General features: G+C 36.0%; 1 protein-coding gene across 2 annotated transcripts in view; it reads left to right on the top strand.

The window, feature by feature from the left end:
- CRIM1 (cysteine rich transmembrane BMP regulator 1) overlaps positions 1 to 26,023 on the top strand; it is a 168,758-nt gene that overhangs the window by 86,105 nt on the left and 56,630 nt on the right. For both annotated transcript variants that reach the window (XM_053938945.1, XM_053938947.1), the window contains 2 exons: positions 1,710 to 1,830; positions 17,789 to 17,910. In XM_053938945.1, the coding sequence (XP_053794920.1) occupies positions 1,710 to 1,830; positions 17,789 to 17,910 (243 nt within the window). The remainder of the gene's footprint in view (positions 1 to 1,709; positions 1,831 to 17,788; positions 17,911 to 26,023) is intronic.

Genomic DNA, 26,023 nt, shown 5'->3' with positions numbered 1-26,023 from the left:
AATCTGAAAGAAAGTAGGAACTTTTTTTCCTTTTTCAAATATTTTTCATTTCTTATCTGTCTTCATCTCTCTTCTGTGAGAAAACTATGAGAGAGATGGGACTGTTCCACCTGGAGAAGAAAAGGCACAGGGAAGATCTTATCAATACACCTGAAGGGGGTGTAAAAGCAGAGCCAGGTTCTTTTCAGTGATGCCCAGTCATAGGACCAGAGAGGCAAGAGGCACAAATAGAAGCACAAGAGTTTCCCTCTGAACACCAGGAAGCACTTTTTCACAATGAGGTTGACTGGGCACTGACACAGTTTTGCCAGAGAGGTAGTGGAGTCTCCATCCATGGAGATATTGAAAAGCCACCTGGGCATAATCCTGGGCAGCCAGATCAACAGGGCCTGGCTTGAGAGCCTCTCAGAGATCCTGTCCTACCTCAGCTGTTTTATGATTAATCTAATAGTGTAATAATAAAGAGAAAAAATTCTATTTGAGTAGTCTTAACTTGGGGTACGGTTGTAATGTTTTTTAAATTTGTACTTGATTAAAAAAAGACAGTCTGGGCTGCTTTTCAGTATTAGTGAGCCATGTACTATCACACTGTACCCACTGCAATATGAAGAGCAGATGTAATTCTGAGACTGATGTCTCATGATGACAGAGTCAGTTATTGCTATGTACCACTGAGGATCAAGCTTGGAAAATGTAGGACCGGAAGAGGAAAAATGGTCCTTTGAAGGTTATGAGCTCTTGCAAGAAGTGTGGGTAGGATTGTCAAGGTACTTTAGTAGTTCTGTAAGCCGCTGTGATAGCGTCAATATTGCAGTGAAGTTTAATCAGTAATCAGGGATATTGTACTGCATAATTTGCAGTCTGATAACATTCTGCTCATCCTGCTTGCTCAGTCAGAAAGTAGCTCATTTCTTAAAGAGGGAACCATTTATTCTGCACTTTCTAAGTATAATTATGAAAAGGTATAGTAGATACATATTACCTGAGCTGGTAGTGTTTGTTACATGGAAGACTTAGGACCAAATAAGAGCAAAATGTATTTCAGCTTTCCTGAGTATAACTTAGAACATTAAATATATATTTAGCCTGGTTTGGGTTTTTTTCCTTTGCATATCTAGACATTTGTTGCTTTCTAAAAACAGTCTTTCTTGTTAAGTAGAATACTTCATCTCACTTATGCAGAAAGATTTGTTAACTTGAATTTCATTTTTGCCATATATAAATATAAGACAACCTAATAAAATAGTCTTTAAAAATGTACTTTAAACATGACACATATATCTGTAGTGTATCTTTCTTTTTTCCTATAACCCAAGTATTTTGCTGTTAAAACAGACTTTATTAGTTAAAAAATAAACAATGAATTGTTTACTGCTTTAAAAGCTGTAGGGAATATATATTCTTCCATAACCAGGATACTTCTATTAACTAATATTCATGGTTCTAATGATTGTGTAAGGTTGCCTGTCTAACTTCTGTAAATTTTTTTATTAACTATTATCAGTTCAGTTGTTTCCTAGTAATTTTAAAAAGTGAATTTTAAAGAGAAAGGGAGGCTTTTTGTAATTTTACGTAGCAGGCACGCATTCATTGGATAATTTTTGTGACTTAAAAGGCTGACGCAATAAGTGGTTGCTTGTGAGGAAGTAATTTGCAGAAAGCTTCTAAAGCATGAGTAAAAGAAATGTTCTTCTTCCCTTCCTCCGTAGTGTTCAGTGTGGATTGCAGCACAGTCGAATGTCCTCCTGTTCAGCAAGTTGTTTGCCCCCTGGATAGCTATGAAACCCAAGTCAGGCTGACGGCCGATGGCTGCTGCACCCTGCCCACAAGGTTGGTGTCTCGATGGCTCAGTAACTTTTAACTTGTTCTCGACAATTCAAGTACTGTAAATTCAGGGTAATAATGCATACTTCTGTGACAATAAATGCTGATACTGAATAAAAACTACATGAAGTAGGTTATATCAGTCTGATGGAAACATAGAATCTTGTATTTTTAAAGCAGAAAAATGGTCTTCATGGTACAGATGCATGAAGTTGGTTTCTGCTAAAATTATTTGAGGAGTTCATGTCTCTGGATTGACTTTGAGTTAATTCAATTAATTTTGCAAAATTAACTTCTGAAGGTGTTTGATGGTAAGGAGTTAAGTGATGGACAAGACAGAAAACACAGAAGACATGCTAGAAAAAATCTCATCTAGTTAAAGGAGAAAAGAAATCTAATTTTTTCTATGACCACTTTAAAAAGTGAAAGGTGGAACTCTCTGGAACAGTAGGGGAACAGAAATTTCATGGTCTTGCTTGCATTTTAACTTCTGTTGTTGTTCAAGTAGGTATAACTTACTGTGATTAAAAAAAAAATAAGAGAGTTTTAAGTTTTATTCCACAATTATGCACCACTATTTGAGTTTGTGTTTTTACAACAAATTTCCCAAAACCTGATTCATGAATATGCCAAATAAATACATATTCAAGCAAAAATTAACATAAATGAAAAGATTTTACACCAAAAAGAAAATTTTTCTTGTAGCTGTAGCTAGTTGGCTTACTTAGTGGAAGGTCATTGCAGCCATAGAATATTGTCATATTCTCAGCTCCTTGTGTAAAGTAGTAAAAAACTTGCAAAGAATTCAGAAAGTAGAAGATGGCAAAGATTGTATAATCAAGGTTGTTCTCTTTTGGGTACCCTTTGGATGCACCTGTAGTGTGGCATCTTCTCAGTATCCTCCCTTTATTCTTTGACATATTTTCTGTAAACTTCCTAGGAATTGCAGTGATGTATTAGTTCAGAGCTGACCTGGCTAGCTGGGACTGTGCAGCAGTCCGCAGATTTTATACAGTCATCGTACTGCCATTGTTGCAAATGTAACTCAGCACGTTCAGGACAACTAGAATGAAATGCTGCTAAGGACTGTATTCAGAAAGATAGATTATAAAGTCAAAGAAGCAGTCACAGATTAATATTTCATAAATTTAGAGTTTAGTTTAACACCTAGTGACATTGGTACATTAAAAAGATTAATGATACATTTTTACTTCCAAATTTGTTTCAGCTTGTTGGATTAAAAAGTGATATATAAACAAAATTATTTTTGTTTCACAAAAGTAAAATTATGTTCTATTTTTATGCAATCTGATATAACTTGTGGTTTGCAAGTCCTTGGGTGAAGAGAATATCCACTTTATTCTTTGTCAGTGATAACTTCAATGTTCCTTCTGTCAGGAAATATAGAGTACCACGAAAATAAATCTTCATTTACTTCAGAAAAATTACCAGTTTGAAATATCTTCTATTTCTAGTGCACATGTGGGAACTGACCTTAAGTAGAACACCTAAAGCAAGCATGTTCTTGAAAGACTCTTTTTATTTTGTTGAGAATGTTTAAAAATAAAGTCGGTTTGCTGAGCGCTAATTGATGTCTGAAGTGTCCTTGTCTGCGTGTGTGGCAAGTCAGCGATGAAAGCAGTGTTCTTCCCTTTTCCTGTGCACAAAGGTTCCAACTGTACAGACAGGCTTAAAGCATGTGAGTTACTAGATAATTATGGATTCCTGAAACCTCTTTGAAATCAGTCGTTGCACATTCCTGGGATCAGAGTTTAACAAGAGGTCAGAGCTAGGATAGAGGAGTACTTAGCTCCTGGAGTCTTAGGATCTAAAGGGGGCTTTGTGTTAATACCTCTACCCTCCTTGATGTATAAAGCTGCAAAATTACCTCCACAATTAGCATAACCTAGTATGTCTGCAGGCAGGTAGAAATAATTGGAGGTGTCTTCTACTCGTCCATTATTTTTTAATTTCATGGCTCAGTCTACGTTGCTATATATTGTTATTAAGTGGGTTGCTATTTGGATTGCCTTAAATCAGCCAAAGCAATAATACACTTTTTAATGGAGTTGGTGAGAAAGAAAGAAGAAAAACTGGATCTCGCAGCAATATGGTCTTATAGATGCTTTACATGTTATATGCCTGCTAGAACTATATTTAGTTATTTTGATTTTCATATACTACTGTCTTCTTAAGGAAGACAGTGCCATAGTCATCATTCATGTGCTGTAAGTAAAGATTTTATTTGAAGGGGGAATAAAGGAACACAGACATGGGGATAATAAAAAAGTAAGCTTTAAAAAAGATCAGAGGAAAGAGAAGTGCACGTATGAAAAGAGAAAACAGAAAGGGAAACAAAATGCAGTTACTTGGAACATGAAAATTGAGGCAGTTGACTTCAAGTTCAGTGCTTCCTCAGATTTGAAGAGACACCATTCATATTTGAAGGGTCTCTGTGAGACTTGCATGTTAAAATTACAGGAAAATGTGCAGATTTACGGATGAATGAGTCTACTGTCGGAAAACGGGATGATTTCCCTTAATTTCAAAAATTCCTAATAAAATATTAAGAATGATGAAATATCAACATTGCCTTTTCTGAGATTCAGTTTAGAATCACCTAACTGCATATCATATCTTTTTTTCATTGCTAGAATTAAGTTCAAAATTTTTGTATTTTTTTAGTGTACATTTGATAATAACTTATTAAAAGCAGAGACATTGTTCTATAAGGTCATGGACTTTCGACAGTCATTTAGACTTCATGAAATTGTGTTTTTAAGGCTATGAACTCTTGAAGAAATTATGATCATCTGTTTCATTTACTGCCACTGAAATAAAAGTGTAATACAAGCAGAACCGGAAAGCAATTAAAGGAGAGTGCCGTGGTTAGGGACAGATAACATGTCACTGAGCTGGTTAACAAGCAGTTGATAATTTCACATACAGTAGGAGCATATTGACTTCTGCCTCACATCTGGTTCTTGGCCTGTTCCTTGTACATAATATGCTAGGAAAATGGAGATCCTTAAATCTGACAATAAATTGGCATTTCTTTTGTGAGCAAACTCTTGAATGCGTATTTATAACAATGAAAACTCCTTGAGCAATGCCAGGGGAAAAATGGGAATAGTAAACATCTGATACCGTGAATTCTTGTTCTTGCACTTAGAGGTTACATTTAGTGTCACACTGATTTCTAATGCAGTGGTTCAAAAAGAACAAAACATACTGATTTGGCATCAACATCAAAATACCAGTTGCTTCAGCTTTCATCATCAGGCTGTTATGAGACACTTATCTTAAATTTCCAGCAATTATGTTAGGAAAACTAAATGTTTGGAAAACAGGAAAACAGCTATTATGTTAGGAAAGCTTAGAACAGTCTGTCTCTGGTCTTGGTAAAGATGCTCGCGTCTCCAAGGAGGTTGTTGAACAAAAAATGTATTAGAGCTCTTACAGAAAACATTAATCTGGTTTTTTTAAGGTAGGATTGTGGTCTTCTATTGAAAGTTGAATGTGATCAATATCAGCTTTACAGAATCTGTTCTTTTTGGATGTTCCCAGTTTTTCCTGTTGTAAATGAAGTTTCTTCAAATTTACAGATTCCTTTGGGATTTTATTTTTAAGTGTAAAAATCTTTATCAAAATCTGTTTCTTTTTTTCATCTGTGAAAAATGAAACAGGACAATGATTATAAACCACTTTTATTTTTATTGCTCGCATAGTTTTATACATGTTTCATAAGATTTTTACAACATAGCATGTTTGAATAGCTTTGCACCTAATATTTTTGGATTATCTTTTTTTCTTTGTGACTGTTGTCATAATAATTTGGCAGTTTAGTCTTTATTAGGTCTCTGTTTCTTGCTACTGTTTTATACCTCTGCTTCTGTGCTATCATCTGTTACAGATTTGGTAATTTCAAGATTCATTCAGTGCTCTGTTCTCAGAGATATTTCACACACACACTCCTCTCCCCGCCCTCAGATATTCTTGGTCACTCTTTTAATAAAACCAGATAACCAAGAAAATTCCATAGAGAACAGTGACATGATAGCACTGTGTCAATATTAAAAAGAACAAAACCTAAGTAATTAAATCTGGTTATCCTGTTATCAGTTCTGAGAAAAATAGTGGGAAAACTGATAGAGGATTGAATTGAGGATTAAAGGATGTAATTAGAGCTAGAAGCAACCAATGTTGCTGGAATCTGATTTCATCTTCTGAAGATACTAAGCTTGCCTTAAAAACTTGACCATCGGAGTGCCTTCCTTTTCAATTTCTGTCTTCCATCGTCACTAGTCCTTTTTTTTTTAAATTGGATTCTAGCTTTAAACAAAAAAAAAAAAAAAAACAAATGAAAAACAACTAGGACTTTTTAATTAATATTGTCTCACAGGGTTTACTTTATAAAATGGAAATGTATCCCCTTCCCCAAACTACTTACCACTGAAGGACATTTCCCACACCTCCCTTAGATTTTGGGAGTGACTCAGTCTCAATAAATCAGCATCATTGTTCTTCAGCTCCTGAGAGGAACTCAGCAGCATATGCATGCTGGCTTGAATATCTTGCTGATAATATAGGATAGAGTAGTATTCTTCTGAGAGGAGAGAAGCATCCGGGATTAGTATGCTCACTAAATCCCAGTAATAAATTTGCTTCACATACTTCTTAAAAAAGCTTACACCATAATCTTGAATACACTGTAGATTCAAAAAAGGTCAGAAATAATTGATATATGTTTATCTATCAAAATTTCCAGTACTTTATTTTCTACCCAAGTCCTAGCTTTAAAAAAAAGCAGTTTCAAGAATGATGTGGTGGGATGAGGAGAAGAAAAAGCAACTGTAAGTTGAGCACAGCAGAGGCAGATAAATTTCATATGCCAAAAAAGTGATTAAAAGTTTTTTACAGATGCAGTCTTGCAAGATTGGAGCCCAAAAGGCTTGGGCATGATGGATGAGCAAATGAAGACGTTTCAAATAGGACCATATCACTATCACTTACAGATAGCTGAGTGGCATTACAAATGCAAACCTCTCAGTTGGCTCAAGTAGCATGAAGGAGTAGGATTATATTTGTATTGTTTAGAAGAAAACCTCTGAAAAAAATTCTTAAATGAATTATTGATAGAATTCCCTTTTCCTTGTTTAATAGTCTTTGCTCTGTCATTTTTCCCTTGTATGTGGCTAAAATGTTTCAGTCAGGGGCTGCTGTGAAGGGCAATTGCCACTGTTTGGCCTGCAGTATGGTAAAGAAGTGAAATGTGCTTGATCAGGAAACTCAAGTGTTAAGTCTCTGGATGATCAAATCTTGTTTCACATTTTCACCATCTACTCCACCCTATTGGAGGGTCAGAGGGATTAATGCACAATTAATATGTTCATTAAAGACTTAGAAAACAGCCTAGTTCTTCCCCCCCACCCCAAATTTTTAAATATTTTCATTTTTATACAACTCATGAAAATGAGTAATACCTTGATGTAGTAGGAAATAGTTTTTAGATAAGGTTCAATTTAAAGTATATCTGGATAGAAATGGAATATAACTTGGAACAGAACTAGACTAGAATTTTCTATCATATTTAACTACCTTTCAATTTATGACATAGTAGGAAGGAGAGTAAGTCTACAAAAATGTGCTTCACTTTAAGAATCTTCTTAAGAGAATGCTCTTTTTTATCTAACATGAGTATGCATTATTTATCAGTTCTAAAGGTGTTAGGGCTAAGTAGCAATCTAGCTCTAAAATTTGTATATACCGTTGCTGAATTGTTTTGACTCCAAAGGAAGAAATTACCTATTTTATTACTTTTAATGTTTTGTTTCTAATAAAAACTTGTGTTGTCTTAGGTGCAATAGAGATGCCACTTGAGAAATTCACCATTGGCAGTTTCATTTGTATTTTTCAATAAACCTCTATATATGTTAAAAGACATGCAGTCTTTTCATGTAAGTGAATTGAAACAAGGGTCCTGTGGCAGATGATTATGCAAAATTCACATCTCGTTAGAGAGCATTCAAATTTATGTAGAATTAGTATAGTGATAGGACAAGGGATTAAGGTTTTAAACTGAAAGAGGGTAGATTCAAATTAGATATTAGGAAGAAATTTTTCACCATCAGGGTGATAAAACACTGGAGCAAGTTTCCCAGAGAACAAGTAGATGCCCCATCCCTGGAAGTGTTCAAGGCCATCTTGGATGGGGTTTTGACCAGCCTGGTCTAGTGGAAGATGTCCCTACACATGACAGCTGTTCTATGATTCCATGTTTTTTTATTGTCCTAGATGACTTTGTCCAGTAAGAAATTGCTTTTACTGTACTTTATCTGCTTTTATGGCACTTGGGCATGTTGTTATTCTATTATGTATTGTGTCCACAACCTGTTATAGCATTAGACCTCCCAGCCAGTGTTGTGTATTTCATGTTACACCAGTGTCTAGGCAATCTAGTGCCAGCAAGACAAAAATCAGCAAAGTTCTTTTCTTCTCATCCTGTGGCAGTCACCTGAATCATAACTGAGAAGTTTACTGTTTTAAGTTCCCTTTTAAGCTATTATCAAATATATTTGCATTGTGTTTGAGAGTACCCATACACAGGTAATTGGATAATATTTTTATTCTGACAGCATCTCTAGAGGTGGCCTCTGAGTCCCTGATTAATTTTGCAGCTATCCCATTTAGTAAGAAGGGTATTGTGCACCCGTTCTGTTCATTCTTCTTAGCTTTTTGGTTGTTTCAGATCTTCTCTATGCCATTCCTTGTGAGTCTCACATTTGTCTAGATTTTCTTAGGTCTTCTTGGCTTTGGAAGACTTTCATTTCATGATGATGTTCTAGTGTTCTTTACGGCATTCACCACTTGGATCCCTTCAACTTTCTTTAGAGGACAGTCATGATTTTCCAGCATGTGTAACTTTTTCTTTATTTTCCCCTGTACCAGTAACTTCTCTTAAGCAACTTTTGCTGATACAGAGGCCTCCCTTGTATTTGATCTAGAATTTTAGATCCTTCTCCTCCACCCATCTGATCCTCAAGAATTGGTGTCCAAGAGAAAGTGGTTGTGGATCCCAGTTTTTGCTAAAGGAAGGTTCAGCTGAAACTGGTAAGACCAATCATGGATCGAAGACCTGTGTCTTCCTGGGACTTCTATTCAGGGATTGGCTCCTGGATAGCCGGATCAAAGGTCTGTTTTAAGGACTCTGCAGAAGCTTTTTTATGCCTTCAGTTCTGTCATCAGCTTCTTAGAAACTCTGGTTTCTAATCCTGGCCAACTTGCTCCTGCACTTTAGCAGACCACTTTGCCATCTGAAGTGCATTAGTACTGTGGCAGTGTAACACTTGGTGTTGAATTGGAGAGTCTGCTCCTTATCGATGAGGCAGGTTTATATTTAAGGAAAGCTCTACACTGATGATAGCTGAATCCATGCCATGTTTCATTCAGGCTTGCAGTAGGCTTTTGTTTAATGGTTGATGAATAGAACACTGCAATCTTTTGGGAGTTTCATAATATCTGGAAAGAGGTGTTTAGGCATTTTCATTCTAGTCTTTAAAATCCTCAGAAGTTAGGAAATGGTGAATATTTTTCCCAGGAAAACCATTTTGCTTCATTCAGCTCTACTGAGATATTCAGTCCTGCTGACAGACTGCACTGTACTGAATATCCACAAAATGCGAGGATAATAGGGATGGTGTGTAACCTTTCTAGGTGACCCATGTTTCAAGTCTGTCTTCTCCTGATGTCTTCCAGGAGTGATAATGAATTGCTGAACTCAAGAGTTCAAGCATTCCCTTTCTTCCCTGCTACAGCTGCCTCAGGAATTCCCATGTGTTCTCAGTGTGATGGTAGTTATTGCTGCCTTGGCATTGAGCCTCACCATGTGGGCTGTTTTGGCCAGCAACCATATTTTCCTGAAGTACACAAATGAGGAAAAGATGATATATTGGTTGGTTTGTTGTTTCTTTAAAGCTGTCTCAGTATAAAACTTGAACAGAAACTCGTGAAACACAAGGCATTTCTGGAGCCCGATGGCTGACTCCTGAGTGTCAGAGACCTCAGACAAGGAGAGGAAACATGAGAACGTTTGCAGAAGAAATAGCCTGTAAATCTTTTGCAGAAGAAGCTGTAAGACATTGTAAATACAGAGGTCCCTGCTTGCATCTTTTATAAGGTCAGCGTTTTGTGCCTGTATTTTCTGTTAAAAATACACATCTGTGGTCTTCCACCAGCTTCTAGGAAATATTGAATTGGAAAACCTGAAAGACAATGCCACCTAAAGGAAGAAGCACATTTCCCAAGAGCAAAACAAAAAAAACCCCATTTGCACTGGGGGAGGAAGCATCAGTGACAGCTATGCAAGTAGTTTCCTTTTTATGGAAGAATATCTGTAGTGCTCTAATCTGCTGAGTTAATAGTATATTTACTCCTCCACTGTGAAACTTGGAAAGAAATTTTAAGCCTGATAAATTGAAGTGACTCCTAATTGCATCTACTTTTTGGTGGTGTTTTATGTTTGAAATTAGAATGAGGTTGTAGTGTTTATAAAATTTGGTTTGTTTCCATTCTGTATAAGCAAGCTGGTGTTTGAACTCTTTCAGCTTATACTAAGCTGGTAGATAAGTCTGTCTGTTACAATTTTTATTTTCACTTGTCGGTCTAACAATTAGTGTGTACCTTGATCACACTGAGTATTGTTTTTCCTCTTTCTCCTGAGACTTCCCACTGTGTTTTCTGTCATTAATTCTACTTAATCAGCTATTAGCTTGTTTGGAAATTGAATAAGTGATGTAGTTGAGAATAATTTCTGACTTGAACAGGCAAATTTCTGTTTGTATCACAGAGATCAATAATGTTTGACTGTTGTCATCAGACTTGCAAGTACACAGATGTCTAGGGAGACCCATGTACATAATAATGCAATAGAATTATAATTTGGATGCTTGCATTTTAAAAGTGAAGTAGATATGAGAATTCCGCAGCAGTTTCCAATGGTACTTGGAGCAGACGATATCAACATTACAGAGGTTATATGAAGAGTATGAAGTTGTGTTTCCTTTAGAAAATAGAAATAATAGGAAATTAGAAATAGCGAAATGTCGTGTCAAAATTCAGCAGCCACAAATTCTGCTTCTTTCTTCCTTCTCAAATTATTGAATAATTAAAAAGTGGAACTGAAGGTTGCGGACCATTTTAAAATGAAAAGTGGTTTCTCACTGCTGTTCTTTGAAATGCCATTGGTGAATTTTAGTCTGGTTTCTACAAAAGCGTTACAGTTCTTGCATGCATGGTTTCTACTACACAGAAAGGATCTCATTAATTGAGGAGAGTTGTTTGGTCTCAAAACCACTTAGATTTTTGAGCAAATTTTGGTCTTCATTTTTATTCAAGATCAGGTTGAATGGGACTCTGAGCAACGTGATGTAGTTGAAGATGTCCCTGATCATTGCCAGGGTGGAAGTGGACTAGACAACCTTTAAAGCTCTTTCCAACCCAAACCATTTTTTTTACCTTCCCTAAACTTGTACAGAATTGCCTTCAGGGATTTGAGAAAGGTATTTAATAGCATGAATGGCATGGAAAAACTAAACATTAAATAATTATTTATTATTTTGGTTTTTTCTTGCAAAGAGGAGAATGTGGTCATGAAATTAAACAGTCAAATAAATTAAAAGGTAATGAATTTTGGGGAGCATTCTGTTTGTTTTTTTTTTTTTTCCTTTTTTGTTGTTGTTCAGGTGTTTTTTTGTTTGCTTAAGGCAAAGCCATCTCTGATGGCTTAGTTGTAGGGAGATATATCATTCAGAAATAAGAAGGTTTGGAGCTACAGGAATATGGAAGTTTATGAATTACTTATAAAGCTATCATCTGTAAGTGATTTTTGACCAGAAGTCCTCAGGAAATGTGTTTTATTTGTAAGATGATCAGATATTTATAATTCCTCATTAAACAGTAGTTGAATAAGAAAATAAATAGCTTTTCATAATGTCAGAAAACTGACGTTTGTATAACATCTTAACTAGTACCTTATTTTTAGATTTGAAATGTTTGTTATAGTATGAAGGGTGAAGCTGATAAACCTAAAAAATGAGCAGCTGAGGTACATAGTGGTAAAAACCATAGAGACCGTCAACATAAAAAAGCACCTGGTGGTATGGCAAAATGTGAGAAAAATGCGGGGTTGAACTATGTTATGTTACATTTTTTTTCCTATACTTATGAATTCAATACATATATTTGTGTTCTTGAAAAAATCAGTGCACTTGAAAAGTCAGTGTGTTTGGTCACTGCTTGTATGCCTATTGCATCATTCTTTTGTGTCTATCTTCTTCTGTCTTGGCCCTCAGGGAAACAGAGGAGTTGATTTATATTAGTCAAAGGATGAAATGAAGTTTTTTAGTCAGATGTACTCTTTAGATCCTAATCAGCTTTGGAATGTACTTGATGTGAATACTGATTTTTATGACAACTTCCTTTGCTCAGCATCTGTTTGTTACTTCCTAATGTTAATAATATGCAAAAGATGCACAAAAAAAGGTTCCCTTTTGTGGTATCTTTAATTAAAAGCTAGACAGTTGACTTTTGTAATATTTAAAAGCCCCCTGTGTATAGAGCTTACTATACTCGTGAAAAAATTCACTATTATGTTGGGTGTCTCTAACAATATCTCATTTTTAAAAAGGAATTCTTACTTGAGAGCGCACTAACTTTGATTTCTCAGTACGTAAACCCCCTGAAAAATCAAAATAGGAAGAACTTCCATATAAGTCTGTTTATATAGCAGTGATGTAAAACTTCTTAGCATTAGCAAACAGTCTCATAGTGTTATATGATGCTTCCACAGTTTTTCTGTCACCTCTCTTTAGAGGTTTGTTATTGCTCTTTGAAATAAAATACTGAAAGATTTCCATTAAAAAATAATATTTTCATTACTAATTTTCTGAATACTATCTTTAAAACCAAAAATGCATGAAATAGTGATACTGAATTTGTGAGCAAAATCTCTCCAGTCTGTCTGACTGAAGATATAGGAAAATTCTAGTTGAAATTCCTGTATGGTGGTGTCCCAATGGCTTTGGCTTTGCCTGCAGTGCAGGCAGTGGCTTTGTCCTGTCTGCTTAACTCACATTGTGGATTCAGGTGTGAATAACATGGAAATAATTCTTTAATCATTTAATGAGATTGTTGTGTCTATATTTAATTTTGCTGTATCATCATCGCTTATATAATGTGCTTGATGGTAGCTGGGGTCTTTCCTTTGCCGCTGTCAAGGTTTGATAATGCTCTTCTGAAAATTCCTGATTTCACAGTATCCTTAAGAGCTTCTATTATTAACACATCTGTGGAAGTTTTATCTACTAACGTAAGTGTTAATAATGTTAATGCAAATTGTACTAGATTGCTGCAAGGGGTAAAAAAAAAGAAAAAACTGTGATAAAATCTCCACAGGAATGTGATGTATGTTTCAGGAATGCTTTTCTCTAGTCTCAATGCTTTAGACTTTAATTTTGTTTTGATCCTCAAAATAAATATCCCTCTTGTCAACACACCCCTGCCTCAACCCTCCCATTCACTGATACTAAATCTTTTTTTCCAGGGTGCCTGTTCTTATTTTCATAGCCATTATGCCTTGTGCCTGGAGAACTCTTTTGATCCTACCATCAAAACAGCTTTTCTGAGGCTAAGCAAGCACTTCTCTCTTTAAATCTGTTTAATAACAGAAGTAAATTAACCAAGATAATTGGATTTGAAGTAAAAGTTGTCATTTGCAAGTATTCAATTTGATTTTTTTTAATCTTCTTCCTTTTCCTTTTTGCACTTTTGGGGACATAAAAAAGCTAAGCAATTATATCAAAAAAACCCCAAACAACAAAAATCAAACCAAAACAACCCCACCACCAACACACCTCAAACATAAACTAAACTAAACTTACTTATTTTCTGAAGAACTTTAAAAACTGATTTTAAAAATCAGGCAATTTATATTACTGAAGGAGTCACCTTCCTCAATCTATCAAGCATTGGTTGATGTACATCATCTCATTTCTACTTCTTTGTATACTGAAGTTTGCCTTGCTCTGTTGTTGCAATTTCTAGGATTACTATTGTTGGGTGGGTTTTTCTTGGGATGATGATTTTTTTGGTGTTGGGTTGGGGTTTTTTGTTTGTTTTGTTTGTTTTTTTTAGCTTGAAGAACTGGAAATAATTCCTTTTATCAGTCAGGTTGATTTTATATTTGCAAAATTTTAATGCAGCAAACTTCTTCCTTGGGATTCCTGGTTCCTTCCAGGCCATGCCACCACCCTTTCAGGTGCCATAAGGGCTCTTACATTGCTGTTTGAGTCTTCTTATGTCTTTCTGGGCCTTCTTGTAAGGTTATGTTATACCCTGGTACAGGACTGTTCTTCCTTGTTAAAAGGACATGTTCTTGGCTTGACTTGAGTGCTGTTATGGTAATAACATATCAAGAGGCTTGTTTCCTTGCAGCCTTTGCTAATAAGGTGTGTCAGGGGCAGATACTGGGTGCCAGCTTCCTGGGACCTCAAGCACTGCCCTCCTTTTAATACTAGAACTTTTGGATGCCACAATGCCATTTGAAATTGCAGTGGTGTCACTGCAGGCCATGTGCAGGAAGAAGGTGCCTTACAGGGCTGTCTTCTCTTGGGGCAAGTTTCCTTGTAGCAGCTTCTGCTGTGACTGCTTTCCTTAGGCAAGCTGCAGTTATGGGGGCAGCAGCTCAGGACCTGCCTGGTGCCTTACTGATCAGCAGTCTGAACAGATGAATTTTAGAGAAATTAGCCTGAGAGGGACATGGCCACTGTCAACAGGCTTAACTCAAACTGACCTGCTGAACTTCCTCAAACCTAATGTTCCATTACCAAGGGTAAGATATGCACAGGTGGATAGCTGCCTGTGGCAGAGCACAGACCTGGGCTGCTCCATCCATCCCTCTCCTCCAAAAGGTACTTCAGAAAAATCTAGTTTTATAAAGCTCATCTTGCTCTCTTGCTGCGAATGGGATCACTTATTCCAGATGTTGTTTTGGCAGCGTGACAGCCATGCTCAGCTACCAGAGTTCCTTGGGTTTCTTTCTGACAGACTTCTGTCTCCAAAACAATGTTTTCCATGCTAATAGCCTGGACAATGGTCAAAGGTTTTCCTAGCAGAGCTGGCTGAAAAGAATGAAGACTATTTAAAAGTCCATCTGAGATAATTTTCTACTTTGACATTCTCCTATGCATGGGTTATGTTTTAACCAAATGGGAGGTCAATTTATAAAATTTTGGAGTGTTGAGGTTTTGTTTGCTTGCACTGTGAGTATGTGAAACTTTCATTACTCTGAATAGGAGGGAGTCTTTTCTGGAGAAAAAGTGTTGGCTCCCACCAGTCTTTTAAGTATCTCTTTCATCCCTTTTTATGGAAGATTGTCCTATCTTAAGTTATTTAAAGTGGTGATTCATGGCTTCTTGTGGTTTAGTTTTGTATTTTGGATTTTGTTTGTTTTTGTTTTTTTTTTTTTTTTAAGCGGTTGACTGGGAAAAATGAGAGGGGGAAAGTACAAGTTATTAATCTAATAATTTAATATTGCAGTTCTATGAGTTACAAGAAATATGAGACAAAAAGAAAGAACGTACTTCTGAGAAAGCTTATTGTGAAGGCAAAGAGTGGTAATTTCAGCTCATGAAACTTGGAAAATCAAGGTCCACAACTATTTTCGTAATGTGTGCTATTTTCTCTGAATTTTCAGGAAGTATGATCTAACTATTTTCACAGAGGTAGTCAGGATGTTGAATATAGGGTTGTTGAAGTGAAACTTCAATTTTAATTAGGCTTTTAATTCCACTTACAGATTGTGTCTGCACTTTTTTTCTGTCATATATGTTTTAAAAGATTTTTTTTTTCTTTAGTAAAATGTAGGTAGTTATTTCTGGGTTTCATCCTTCTCAGAAAGGAAAAGCATCTTTCAAAACAGTCTGGTCTGACATCTTTCAAAAATGTTCTGGTTTTGCATAGGTACCCACAACCCATGCAAAACAAGGACATTGGGTTAAGGTACAAATCCCATGAGCCTGACTGTGCTAATTTTTCTTTTTCATTGATTACTAGAGGTCATCTTTTTTCTCTCCCCCCCCCCCCCCCCATCTTCCTGTACTATTGGGACAGCAAAAGTGAGAGATATTAGTAATCCTGTAAAATTATTTACAGAGTCATCTTAAAGGGAAATTGCTGTCACAAACCCTTTGGATTTTTTGATCACATGTAGTAGAAGCCAGAATGCCTTTTCTTCCTTCTACATCTCTGACGGCAAACAACGTACGGTAAAGAAAATAATTCCCTCTGTCTTTGTATTTACAAATAAGTTGAGAAGAAAATGTCACAAGCAAAGGTGTGATAAATAAAACTTTGATTTTTGTACTCTTACTTTTTTGTTTCATCCATTATCCTTTAGTGTTATGGGAAGCATAGTATTATTAAAAAAACAACCAAACAAAAAAACACCCAACCGAACCAACAAAGAAACAAACCCCCCAAACCTTCAAATGCCTACTTTAAAGCTGATGCTACACTTTAGCATATATGTGGACATAAAGTTATCTTGATGTATTTAACATTATTTGTGATGTGGGCTTTATCTCTTTACAGTAACATGCTTCTGTCATGCAGTAATTTAAGAAGACTTTTCAAATAGTTTAATACAGGTTCTGTGAGATTCCTTGACTTTACTTGTATTTCTTGTAAACTTCATTTTGAGTAATACCTTACACTGGAGAATATAACAATTTTATCTAACACTGATGGGGTTAAAGGGAGCAATATTAAAAGCCTTTCTGTTGAGAGGTGGTTCTTCCTCATTCATTGGATACTGCTCTGAGATGAAGTGGCTGTTGGGCAATTAAAGAGTCATGCATGGCAGAGAAGAACCAAACTTCTTGTTTTTTGAGCATAAAGAATAAGCAAATGCAGTAAAGTTGATGCTGCTTCTTGTTGTTTAATGGATTGTCTTGGGATACTTAAAATATTTGAAATGGTTATTAACAAGTAGAGTTCTTATTTCTTTAACTCATAATTACGGATCTTATATTTCTTAAGCAGAATTACATAAGCAGGAATCATTGCTGCTTATCCCTAAAATGTGCCCATTGTTCAGGGCAAGAACTCTGTTAAATGTAAACTTATCATAAGTCCTAAGTGTTTGACTTTTAAACTGCTAGGTTAATCATAAAGCAAAGAATCTAGAAGCAAACATGACTATTGTTTCTCCACATTTTATATTTCCCAGTTTGTTAGGCTGTTTTCTTAAATAAGCAAATAAATACTACTTACATGGAGAAAGTAGTCCTTTTAGAATGATCTAAAACTCACCACAGTATTTAATATACCTAGCTTCCCACATTATTTGGCGTCCCATGTAATTGGTTCCACCCTCTGCAAACTGTAGCACCATCAACACCAAAAGAGAACTTCCAATTATTTTCATTCAGCTAAGATTTAATGATTCTGGTCTTCTTTTCTCTTAATTTTTCCCAAGATTACACTGGATATAATGTGGTTTCCTAATGAGAGAACACCCTTCTGATGAGTGAATGCAATTTCTGTTATTAGTGTTTCACCAGTTTTGGTTATTCAAGACAAAATTGGAGGAGAAGCCTTATTTTGCAAGTCTGGAGAACACAGTTATTGCAGTTTTCAAATTTTTACACAGAGCAGAAGAGGACCATTGGTGTTTCACACTACCACCTTTATGATTGTTTAACAGCCAACAGAGTTTGGATGGTTAAAAAAAACCCTTCAGATTGATAAGATATCTTGGTTGTTGAGTTAATAAAAGATGATTCTAAGACATGAACATGCCAAAGCTGTAACTTGTGCTCTGACTTTCTGTTTTTCTCCTGCTTATTCTTTCACCTTGTATGTGGCTTCCTTTATTTACAGGGTTTTCCTTGCTGTTCTTTGGTTTCAGATGCGAGTGTCTCAGTGGTCTCTGTGGTTTCCCCATGTGTGAGGCAGGCTCCGTGCCCCAGATAGTCTCGCGTGGAGATGGGACGCCTGGCAAGTGCTGTGATGTCTTTGAATGTGTCAACGGTATGTGAAACTTTCTCTTGCACCTGAACAGGAGGGGGTTTTGTCTCTCTGGGGGATGCTGGGCATTTGGTTATTTCTTATTATGTTGTCAAGATCTAAGATAATTAATTTTCTTGAATTTCATTCAGTAAGAAGGAATGGGAAGTTTAGGTGAAGATACTGACATGGGAAACTCTCATTTTGAAGTTGTCACGCTGCTTTAGTTTCTGAAGCACTTTTCTCTGTGACTCAGAGAATTACACTTTTAGCAAGACTCCTCACTGCATGTCTTTCATATAGTCTTTTTGCCAGTAGCAAACATTAGAGGCCTTCTAGAAGTGAAATTTTTGTTAACCGTCACAGCTGCTTGTGGCAGCACTCTAAGTGAAGGCATGCTGCTTAGACTATGGGATTTGCTTTAAGAATCAAATGCAAAGTAATTTTTAACACAGGTGTACAACCTTTAGAAATTATAAGACAGTCTAGGAATATATTTATTATCATTCTTTGCTTCCCAATCTAAATGTTTGGAAAATACTTTAAAACCTTACATTTTTCATGTGACTCTTACCTGAGGACTGTTCTATATATAGAGCTGTATATGTATGTTGTGTATATGGTGAGTCGTGAAGAAACAATATTTGACTATTGGTAAGGGGGAAGATACTCTTGAAGGATTGCATAATAATTTCTGAGCATTAAAAAGTGCAAGCTGTTGCAGTATTTATTAATTTTTATCCAGCAATATTTTATCTGGTTTAGTGGTTTGTGTATCAAATGTTTGAAACAGCCTTTATTTTACAATTGTCATTGCAAACAGAAACAGAGAGATTTTTCCAGGAGAAGGTCTGTGTTATTTACACATAGCAATATTTTAAATACACAAAGCTGATTGAAAAATAGTAGTACATATAATGGGATATTATATATAAAAATTAAGTTTTCCCATATGAATAAAAGAATTTCTATCATGAAAAGTTACAGATTCCTTAGCTTTTAGAGTAATTCTTTTGCTATTTGGGTAAGATTATATAAATGCAACTTACCTATTTTTTGTTTATGTACACTAAAGTAATATTCATCTTTCTTTGTTTCATATTTGTTTCATTCTGTTAAAATATCATTTATGAATCTCATTTACCTGTGTGAAACATCTCAATGCAATGCTTAATTCAGGATTTACTTCAGTAGTTTGAGCAAGAAATAGACAGTGAGTTTCTGATAGGATGTCTCAAGGGTACAAACCACTACGCTAATTGCTTCTCTTCAGTGTGCATGTTATTTGTGGATACTGCTGACAAAACTGTTGCAGTATATATAGTGTAGCAGGTGTGAGATGGAGCTGTTTAAGTTGCCCACTTTATTTTGTGGCATCTTCACGTCCTATTTCCAAGTAAAAGTCATATTCGTTTTTCATTGATAACAGTGAATTTGGACTGTCTTTAGCACTGTTGCCCTGGGCATCACTGCCTTATTGTGCACTGCAGCTCACTCCAAAGAGCCAAGCTGCTTTTCGATCAAGATTCCTTTTCACCTCTCAGGCTTTTCGTACTTTAGTAGCCTATGAATACAGAGTAAATTGGAAGAAGAAATGAAGAAATAGGAATTTTTGAAGGGAAGGTGGTGCTACAGAGGGAAGCAGAAGTGGCAGATTGGAGAAAAATTAAGATTTTTAGGTTTGTCTTATATATGTCCTTAAAAATAATTTTTAATATATTCCAGGGCAATATCAAGATTATCTCTAGTAAGTTCCTCTTTAAAAAAAGAAAAGAATCCTGAGAAAACTGGTCAGAAAAGTTAAATACTTTTTTTAGAAAATCACAGTTGTCATTATGTTACTTTGTGCTATAATCAATGCTGTATGATGTGATTTTAAAGTGCTTCAAGCAAACTTCCAGGTGCAGTTATTAATGATGCTCCATTTTGGAAAAAGGAAATAGTTATAAACTTGAAGATGATCAATATTTTTAATAACAATCTGTGAGCAATTGTGAAACTACTCATGAGTGTGTGACATTTGTATTGTGTGGCACATCATTGATAGAGAAGACAGAATAGTCATAAAACATGATCTACATTGCTTTATAATTTGGGTTTTTTTCAAATGCATTTTAGCATGTTTAGGTGGGTTTTTTTTCAGGGACACCTACTACAAATGAGCCCTCTACAAGTTCCAAATTCCTAGAAAACAAGAATTTTTAATTCTAACAAGAATTTCTAGATGCATGTTTGATGCAATGATAAACTGGTACTTGTGTGTGTATGTGCGTAATAAATCCCTATCACTGCTTTTGTCAGTTTAAAATGAAGGTGGGGGGGGAATGTTCTCAGTGAAACTGAGAGTTGAATTCAATATCCAGTTCTGTTTTTTTATAGTATTTTGGAATACTAACAAGTGCAGAGGAGATACAATTGATATCAGTAACAGATGGAGAAAATATCTTACAGTGATAGGCTTAGATCGATTTCTTTGCTTCATTAAAAAGAAATGCCTTCAAAGCAAGAAGAGTCAAATCTGTAAGATCTGGGACAAGCTGCTCTCAGCAGTGAGGGTGGCTAGCTGTTGGCACAAACAGCTAGGAGGATGCTGAATTCCTTATCTTCATCCTTTCCAATTAGGATTAGATGCCTTTTTAAAGCATGTGTTTTAATCAAATGCAATTTAATGAGTTTATAGATGGTAAGTGGGGAAGTTGTATAATCAGTATTACCAATAAGTTTTGTTAGTTAATTCTGTGTTTGAAAACCTCTGAAAAACAAGCAAGAGGATGGAATAAAAAAGAAGTGTACATACTCACATTAGTATAGTTTTCCTGCTATTGTAACATCTATTGAATTAAATAATTAAAATAATTAAATAATTCCTTTGGCAGTAGAGGTGGGGGGGAGCAGTCAGAAAGAATACTGATCATCATTACCTTAAAAAAAAAGGGTATCCATTACAAATTACTGTATGTAGACTGCAAAAAATCCAATTTTTATATTTAGGTAACCCTAGTAATGGTCAGTGTTAAAGCAGGCCAGACTTCTGCACTATTTATTGCAATTTTGTGCTAATGTAATAGATGCAGAATTACATGTTCACAGTATGGGTAGGTTGGCTTTACTGTGTGGGAAGGAGATCTGCTGTAGTTGTAGAATAACAGTGGCCAGTGTTGAGGGGATAGTTAATGATGGCTGCAAAATACATATCATGGAGAGACTCTACAGTATGTTCCCTTTGTTGTTTGTCAACAGTTTGGGGACAGATTAGTTATTCTTTTGCATGTGTTTTTCCTGGATTTAATATAAAACTGATGTAGAAGCTCTACAATATATATATAGATTTTGTGTGGTTATCTTTGTTACTGATACACACTAAAAAAGAGTTTTTGTCTGTTGTGTATTTCTGCTGCCCTGTTTCAGGGAAAGTGAGAGTCAGTATTGCTTTGTTTAAAGGCAGACTATGCCAGCCACTGTGAAGTTTCCCCATTTGCACTTACCTGAAAACTGCTTTTCATCTGGAGAATACTAGATAGTATGTGATACTTATTTGGGGAAAATTGAGTGAGAGATTCCCAAGATATGCAGTGTTCCAAAAAATCCTGCATTTTACAAAATCTAGTTTCTTCTGATCCGTACAAAATATATTATTTACCAGGACTTTCGTCTGCTAATCCTGGTGTGCTGCTTTTACTCATGGGGGAGCTTGTAAGGAAAGAAAATTGATTCAGCATTCAATTTACAAGCATCAACAAGTGAGTCTAAAGAGATTAAAAGCTGCATGTGCAGCAAGAGTTCGAGTGCTTGGAAACAAGAGTGAGTATCCAAACTTGCCTGTTCTCTAATTAGGTATTGATGCATGGATCTCTTGAATGTAAGTTGCACTTAAAGCGCATACTGACTGTGAGCTGCGCCTTAGAAATTTGAGAGAGCAATTGCCAGGCATCCTGCAGCTGCTGCCTTCTGTCAGTCAGAGGTTTCACTTCTCAGTAAGTTTCCTTGAAAACAACTGCTACTTGAAAATATTGTTGATTGGTTTGTGAAATATGGTACATTACATGTGTGTGGTCCTCATCAATGTGTCAGCATGGTTCAAGGTCAAGGGGAGCAGGCAGCTTTCTGCCATGGCTGTGTGTGAGCTGTGATTTTAGAGTCCAGCTCTACCAAGGATGGCTGTGGAGTCCCAATCCATTTTCCCTGGGGGTTGAGATGTGGACTTTCATTGCCCTATCCATTGATGGGCATCCATCATGATGGAGGCATGAAAATAACTTGCATTGATCCTAGGAAGATCAAATCACACCTTCCCCATGACTTAAGACTTTGACCCTTTCTATTCTGCTGGTTTAGGCTGTACTGATAATTCCATGGTGGTACAGAAGTGATCTCCTACATAAGTAAGACCACTTGATGTGACTCATAATCAGTATTTTGTAACTGTTTCTGTGATATTTTTTTTCTTTATTTGAGAAGATAAACTGACATAAAGGAGGCATTTCTTTTTACTCTGTGCCTTCTGGCTATTTTCACATGTGCATCTCTATACAGTGGTACTGCATTACAGGAAAGATTAAAAATCCTCTTTAATCACACTTGTCACCTGTTGGTGCACTTGCTCCTCGCAGCAATTGCAGATCCATTATGAATCTCATGGTGCAGAAAAGTATAAAGGTCATTCCACTATTTCTAAAAGGAAGTAAGAATGGCCTATTTCTAAAGGGAGCATCAATAAGTACTGAAAGGATTTGATGGGGAATAGAGGGTCAGCAAGGAAAATATTCACCTTAGAAGGAGGAATGAAGTCCAAGTGAAATACCTCACAGACACCATCTACCATGAAGTTCCCATTATTTATTGCATTAATTTTGCACTTTCATTAAACTTACTTTGTGTGTGCTCTAAAGAAATAAGGATTTGACCAAGGTAATAGTCTGTCTCGGAGCAGAGAACTAAACAGTCCTAATACTAATTGAACAGTACTGCATATTTCTCTTTGGCCATCTAAAACCACAGATTTTTGTGGTGGACTTCAAATAGGTAGCTGCGTAAAAAAATTAAATGCAAAATACATCTTGTGAGATGAAAAAGATAGCAAATTGTTTGGTATGTAATAAGATTAACATTAAAGGAGGATACCAAAAAGGTAGAGGGATTTAGTTGTGGGCTGAGGTTTGGTTTTGGGGTTTATTGTTTTTTGTTCAGTCAGAACATCTGAAAGGTATTTGAAAATCATGGCTAATCACCAGTCACAGCTGGATGAGAATTTGGTCTAGTATAATGAAAAAGTTGGTGAGACTGCCAGACCAAGTCAAATGTTTTAGATCCTCCAAACCTGTATTATACTTGCCCTAGGCAAATTGGGAAAAGTGTGTGAAACAGTGCAAGTTATTACCAGTTACATTTAAAACAAGAGGGAAAAGGAAAACACAGAAAACTGAAGGCCAGGCAACCCAAAATTCCTGGTAAAAAATAGTCTGTAGAGAAATAGATAAAAAGGTGGGGTAGGGATTGTCAGGACCACAGCTGGATGTGAAACCAGACTCAAACCTTTAGAGTGGTTCACTAGGAGCAGGAGGGTTTTTCAATGGGAAGTAGAGACTGAGTTTTAAAAACAAATTTATTTTTTTAAATAAAACAGGACAAAATCTATTTCACTTACTTATTATTGGTTAATGAAACACAAGATGCTGTATAGATTCTGTGAAATGATATGGCATATACAAAAAATATTAGATGTCAGATGGTGCAGTTCTGCCTGGGTTTAAAAATTAAAAAAAAAAATACATTAAGTATATAATTCTAGTGTTTACTTTGGTGAAATAGTAATGTTTTTTTGCCAAAGTGAATTGTCTTGGTAGACTAATATCTTCAGAAGTGTTCTGACTCAAATACTGCTGGATTTTTAAACTTGGACAAAGTTGCTAATACTTTGGAGGACAAGGTTAGAATTCAGTATTTTTCTCAAAGCATGGAAGACATGGCTAGACCTGTTAGAATGCCAGACAGCCTTCTGTTACAGGTTTGGAGATTTTTTTTTTCCCCCCTGCAATTTTTAACTTCTCTGATGCACTAGAGGCTTCTCACAAATGTCCTGGCAATGCATGATAGGCTGTGCCAGTACCTATTAGTGGTACTGTTTCAGATGTCTGTGCCCTATTAACATGCCTATGGCTAACCTGATCACAACATGTAGTTTCTCTTCTGATGGACTGACAGAGACCATTGGGATTTAAACACATTCCTCTGTTATGAAGAACATGTCTTGCTTCCAAGGATTGTTTTCATCAAGAAAATCTGTCACTGTTTGGGGGTTTTAGAGCATAGCCACCACCCTCTGTGGCCCCAGCTCCTCCTTTGTTGTCCTGGTATTTTCCTGTAGTAAGACTTCAGGATGTTAAAAAGCAGCACTGCTTAATTTCTACAAGGAATTAAGAGAAGGAGGGGGGATAGCCTTGTAGAAAGTCACAGAAACAATCAAATACTAAAACACATGACCTGATGGAGAAAAATTAAAATTGAAACAAAGGTGTACTTTTTATTTGTAAGAGAGGATGTAGGCGGGAACACCCTGAGATGTCCTGAGGATGATTCCTCTTAGCAAGAAATTTGTATACTGGAGGATAGAAAAAACCGTAGAACATGAGACCTCAAAGATGAGAAATGTAATGAAGCTTCAGGGAAACTTTCTTTCTATTTGTTTGCTGTTTCTGTCTAACCTGAATTACCCCTTCCATGATTTTTGCTCTGTTACAGTAGATAAAACTGTAGAATTGTTTAATAGGTAGGTTGCATTTCCTCCATTACTGGTGGTTTTAAAGAAAATATTAATACAGGGATGTATCAGGTAGAGCTGAATTTGGGCTTTCTCATCATCCCAAGTATCTTTTAATATATTTTACAGACTGCAGTTGCCACAAAATACTATTTCATTCTTTTAAGCTGTGAAAGTATTTTTAAGTAATTCTATAAATAAATGTATTCATTTGCAAATAATAGTTTTATTTTATTTCTGGTTTTTCTGTTTCTGGATGACCTTTTTAGAATACGCACAACCAAAGGACTTTCAGAACAGTTCTGTAATTGTGTTAATAGGGAACATGCTGTAGTAATAAGGAATATACTGCTTAGGGAAACTAAGCAGTGCAACCTGAAGAGTAAGAATCCAAATAGTTTTTTCTACCTAGCTTGTTTATATATACTTGCAAGGAAGCAAGAGCATACAGTTGCCTTATAACATTGTTATGGGCCAATTCCAATGACATGTAACCTTCTCTTTTTTAAATTCTACCAGCTCAACTTTTGAAAAATTGAAAACTTTTCTGTATTTTGTTTATACAGACACAGGATTCAAATTTATTAGTTTCCTTCCCTTTCATTTAATAGAAAGTTCACAGCACTTACCCGAGTTCCTTCAAAGGCTCTGGTACAAATACTTCTTTATACTGAAGGAACTTCTGAAGTCCTGGAATCATGAACCTTTTAATCCTTTAAACAACAGAAAATTGTTTTCAATCTTGCTTCCTGTTTGGGAGTGCTGGAATTTCTGATACTACAGAAGAAAATGCCCAAACTTGCCTACAGAGGGCTGATGCCCTGAGGCACCTCTTGTGCTTGGTGTGACCGTGTGCAGACCTGCTGCCTCGCAAGGGATGGTTTGCCAGACTTGCATGTGTTTCTGAGCTGTTCCGGGACTCTAATTAAATACAACCATAAGTATTAGGAAACTACAGATATCTTAATAACAGAAGTTTTACTTTGGAGTAGTTCAGCCCATAGAACTAATATGTATTTCATTAGATTTACATGTAGAAGGTAAAATACCTTTGAAAACTAATTTGACAAAACAGATTGTGTCTCTTTGCAGTTGAGATTGGTGATAAAGGTTTGAGAGATGATCACTATTTGTATAGTGTGAGGCTGTGGGGTTTAGTGCCACCTTTTTGGGCTTTCACCCCCAGAACAAAAAGGCTGTGGCCATGTAGAGCTAAATTTGTGTCAGAACTATTTTTCTTTTAACTCTGTGGCAGAATCTTTAATGCCAAATCAGGTAAATCATAGTCATGCTTGACTTTATAGAAGCAGAGATGTCATTTGTTCTTCCACTGGCAGAAAAAACCCTATATCTTTCTGGGGACTCTCCCCTCTTTCAATG

This window comes from Vidua chalybeata, chromosome 3, assembly GCF_026979565.1.
Source record: "Vidua chalybeata isolate OUT-0048 chromosome 3, bVidCha1 merged haplotype, whole genome shotgun sequence".
NCBI classification, from domain to species: Eukaryota; Metazoa; Chordata; class Aves; order Passeriformes; family Viduidae; genus Vidua; species Vidua chalybeata.
Note: the sequence above shows the minus strand (reverse complement) of the source record. Positions and strands in the feature narration are given on the sequence as shown.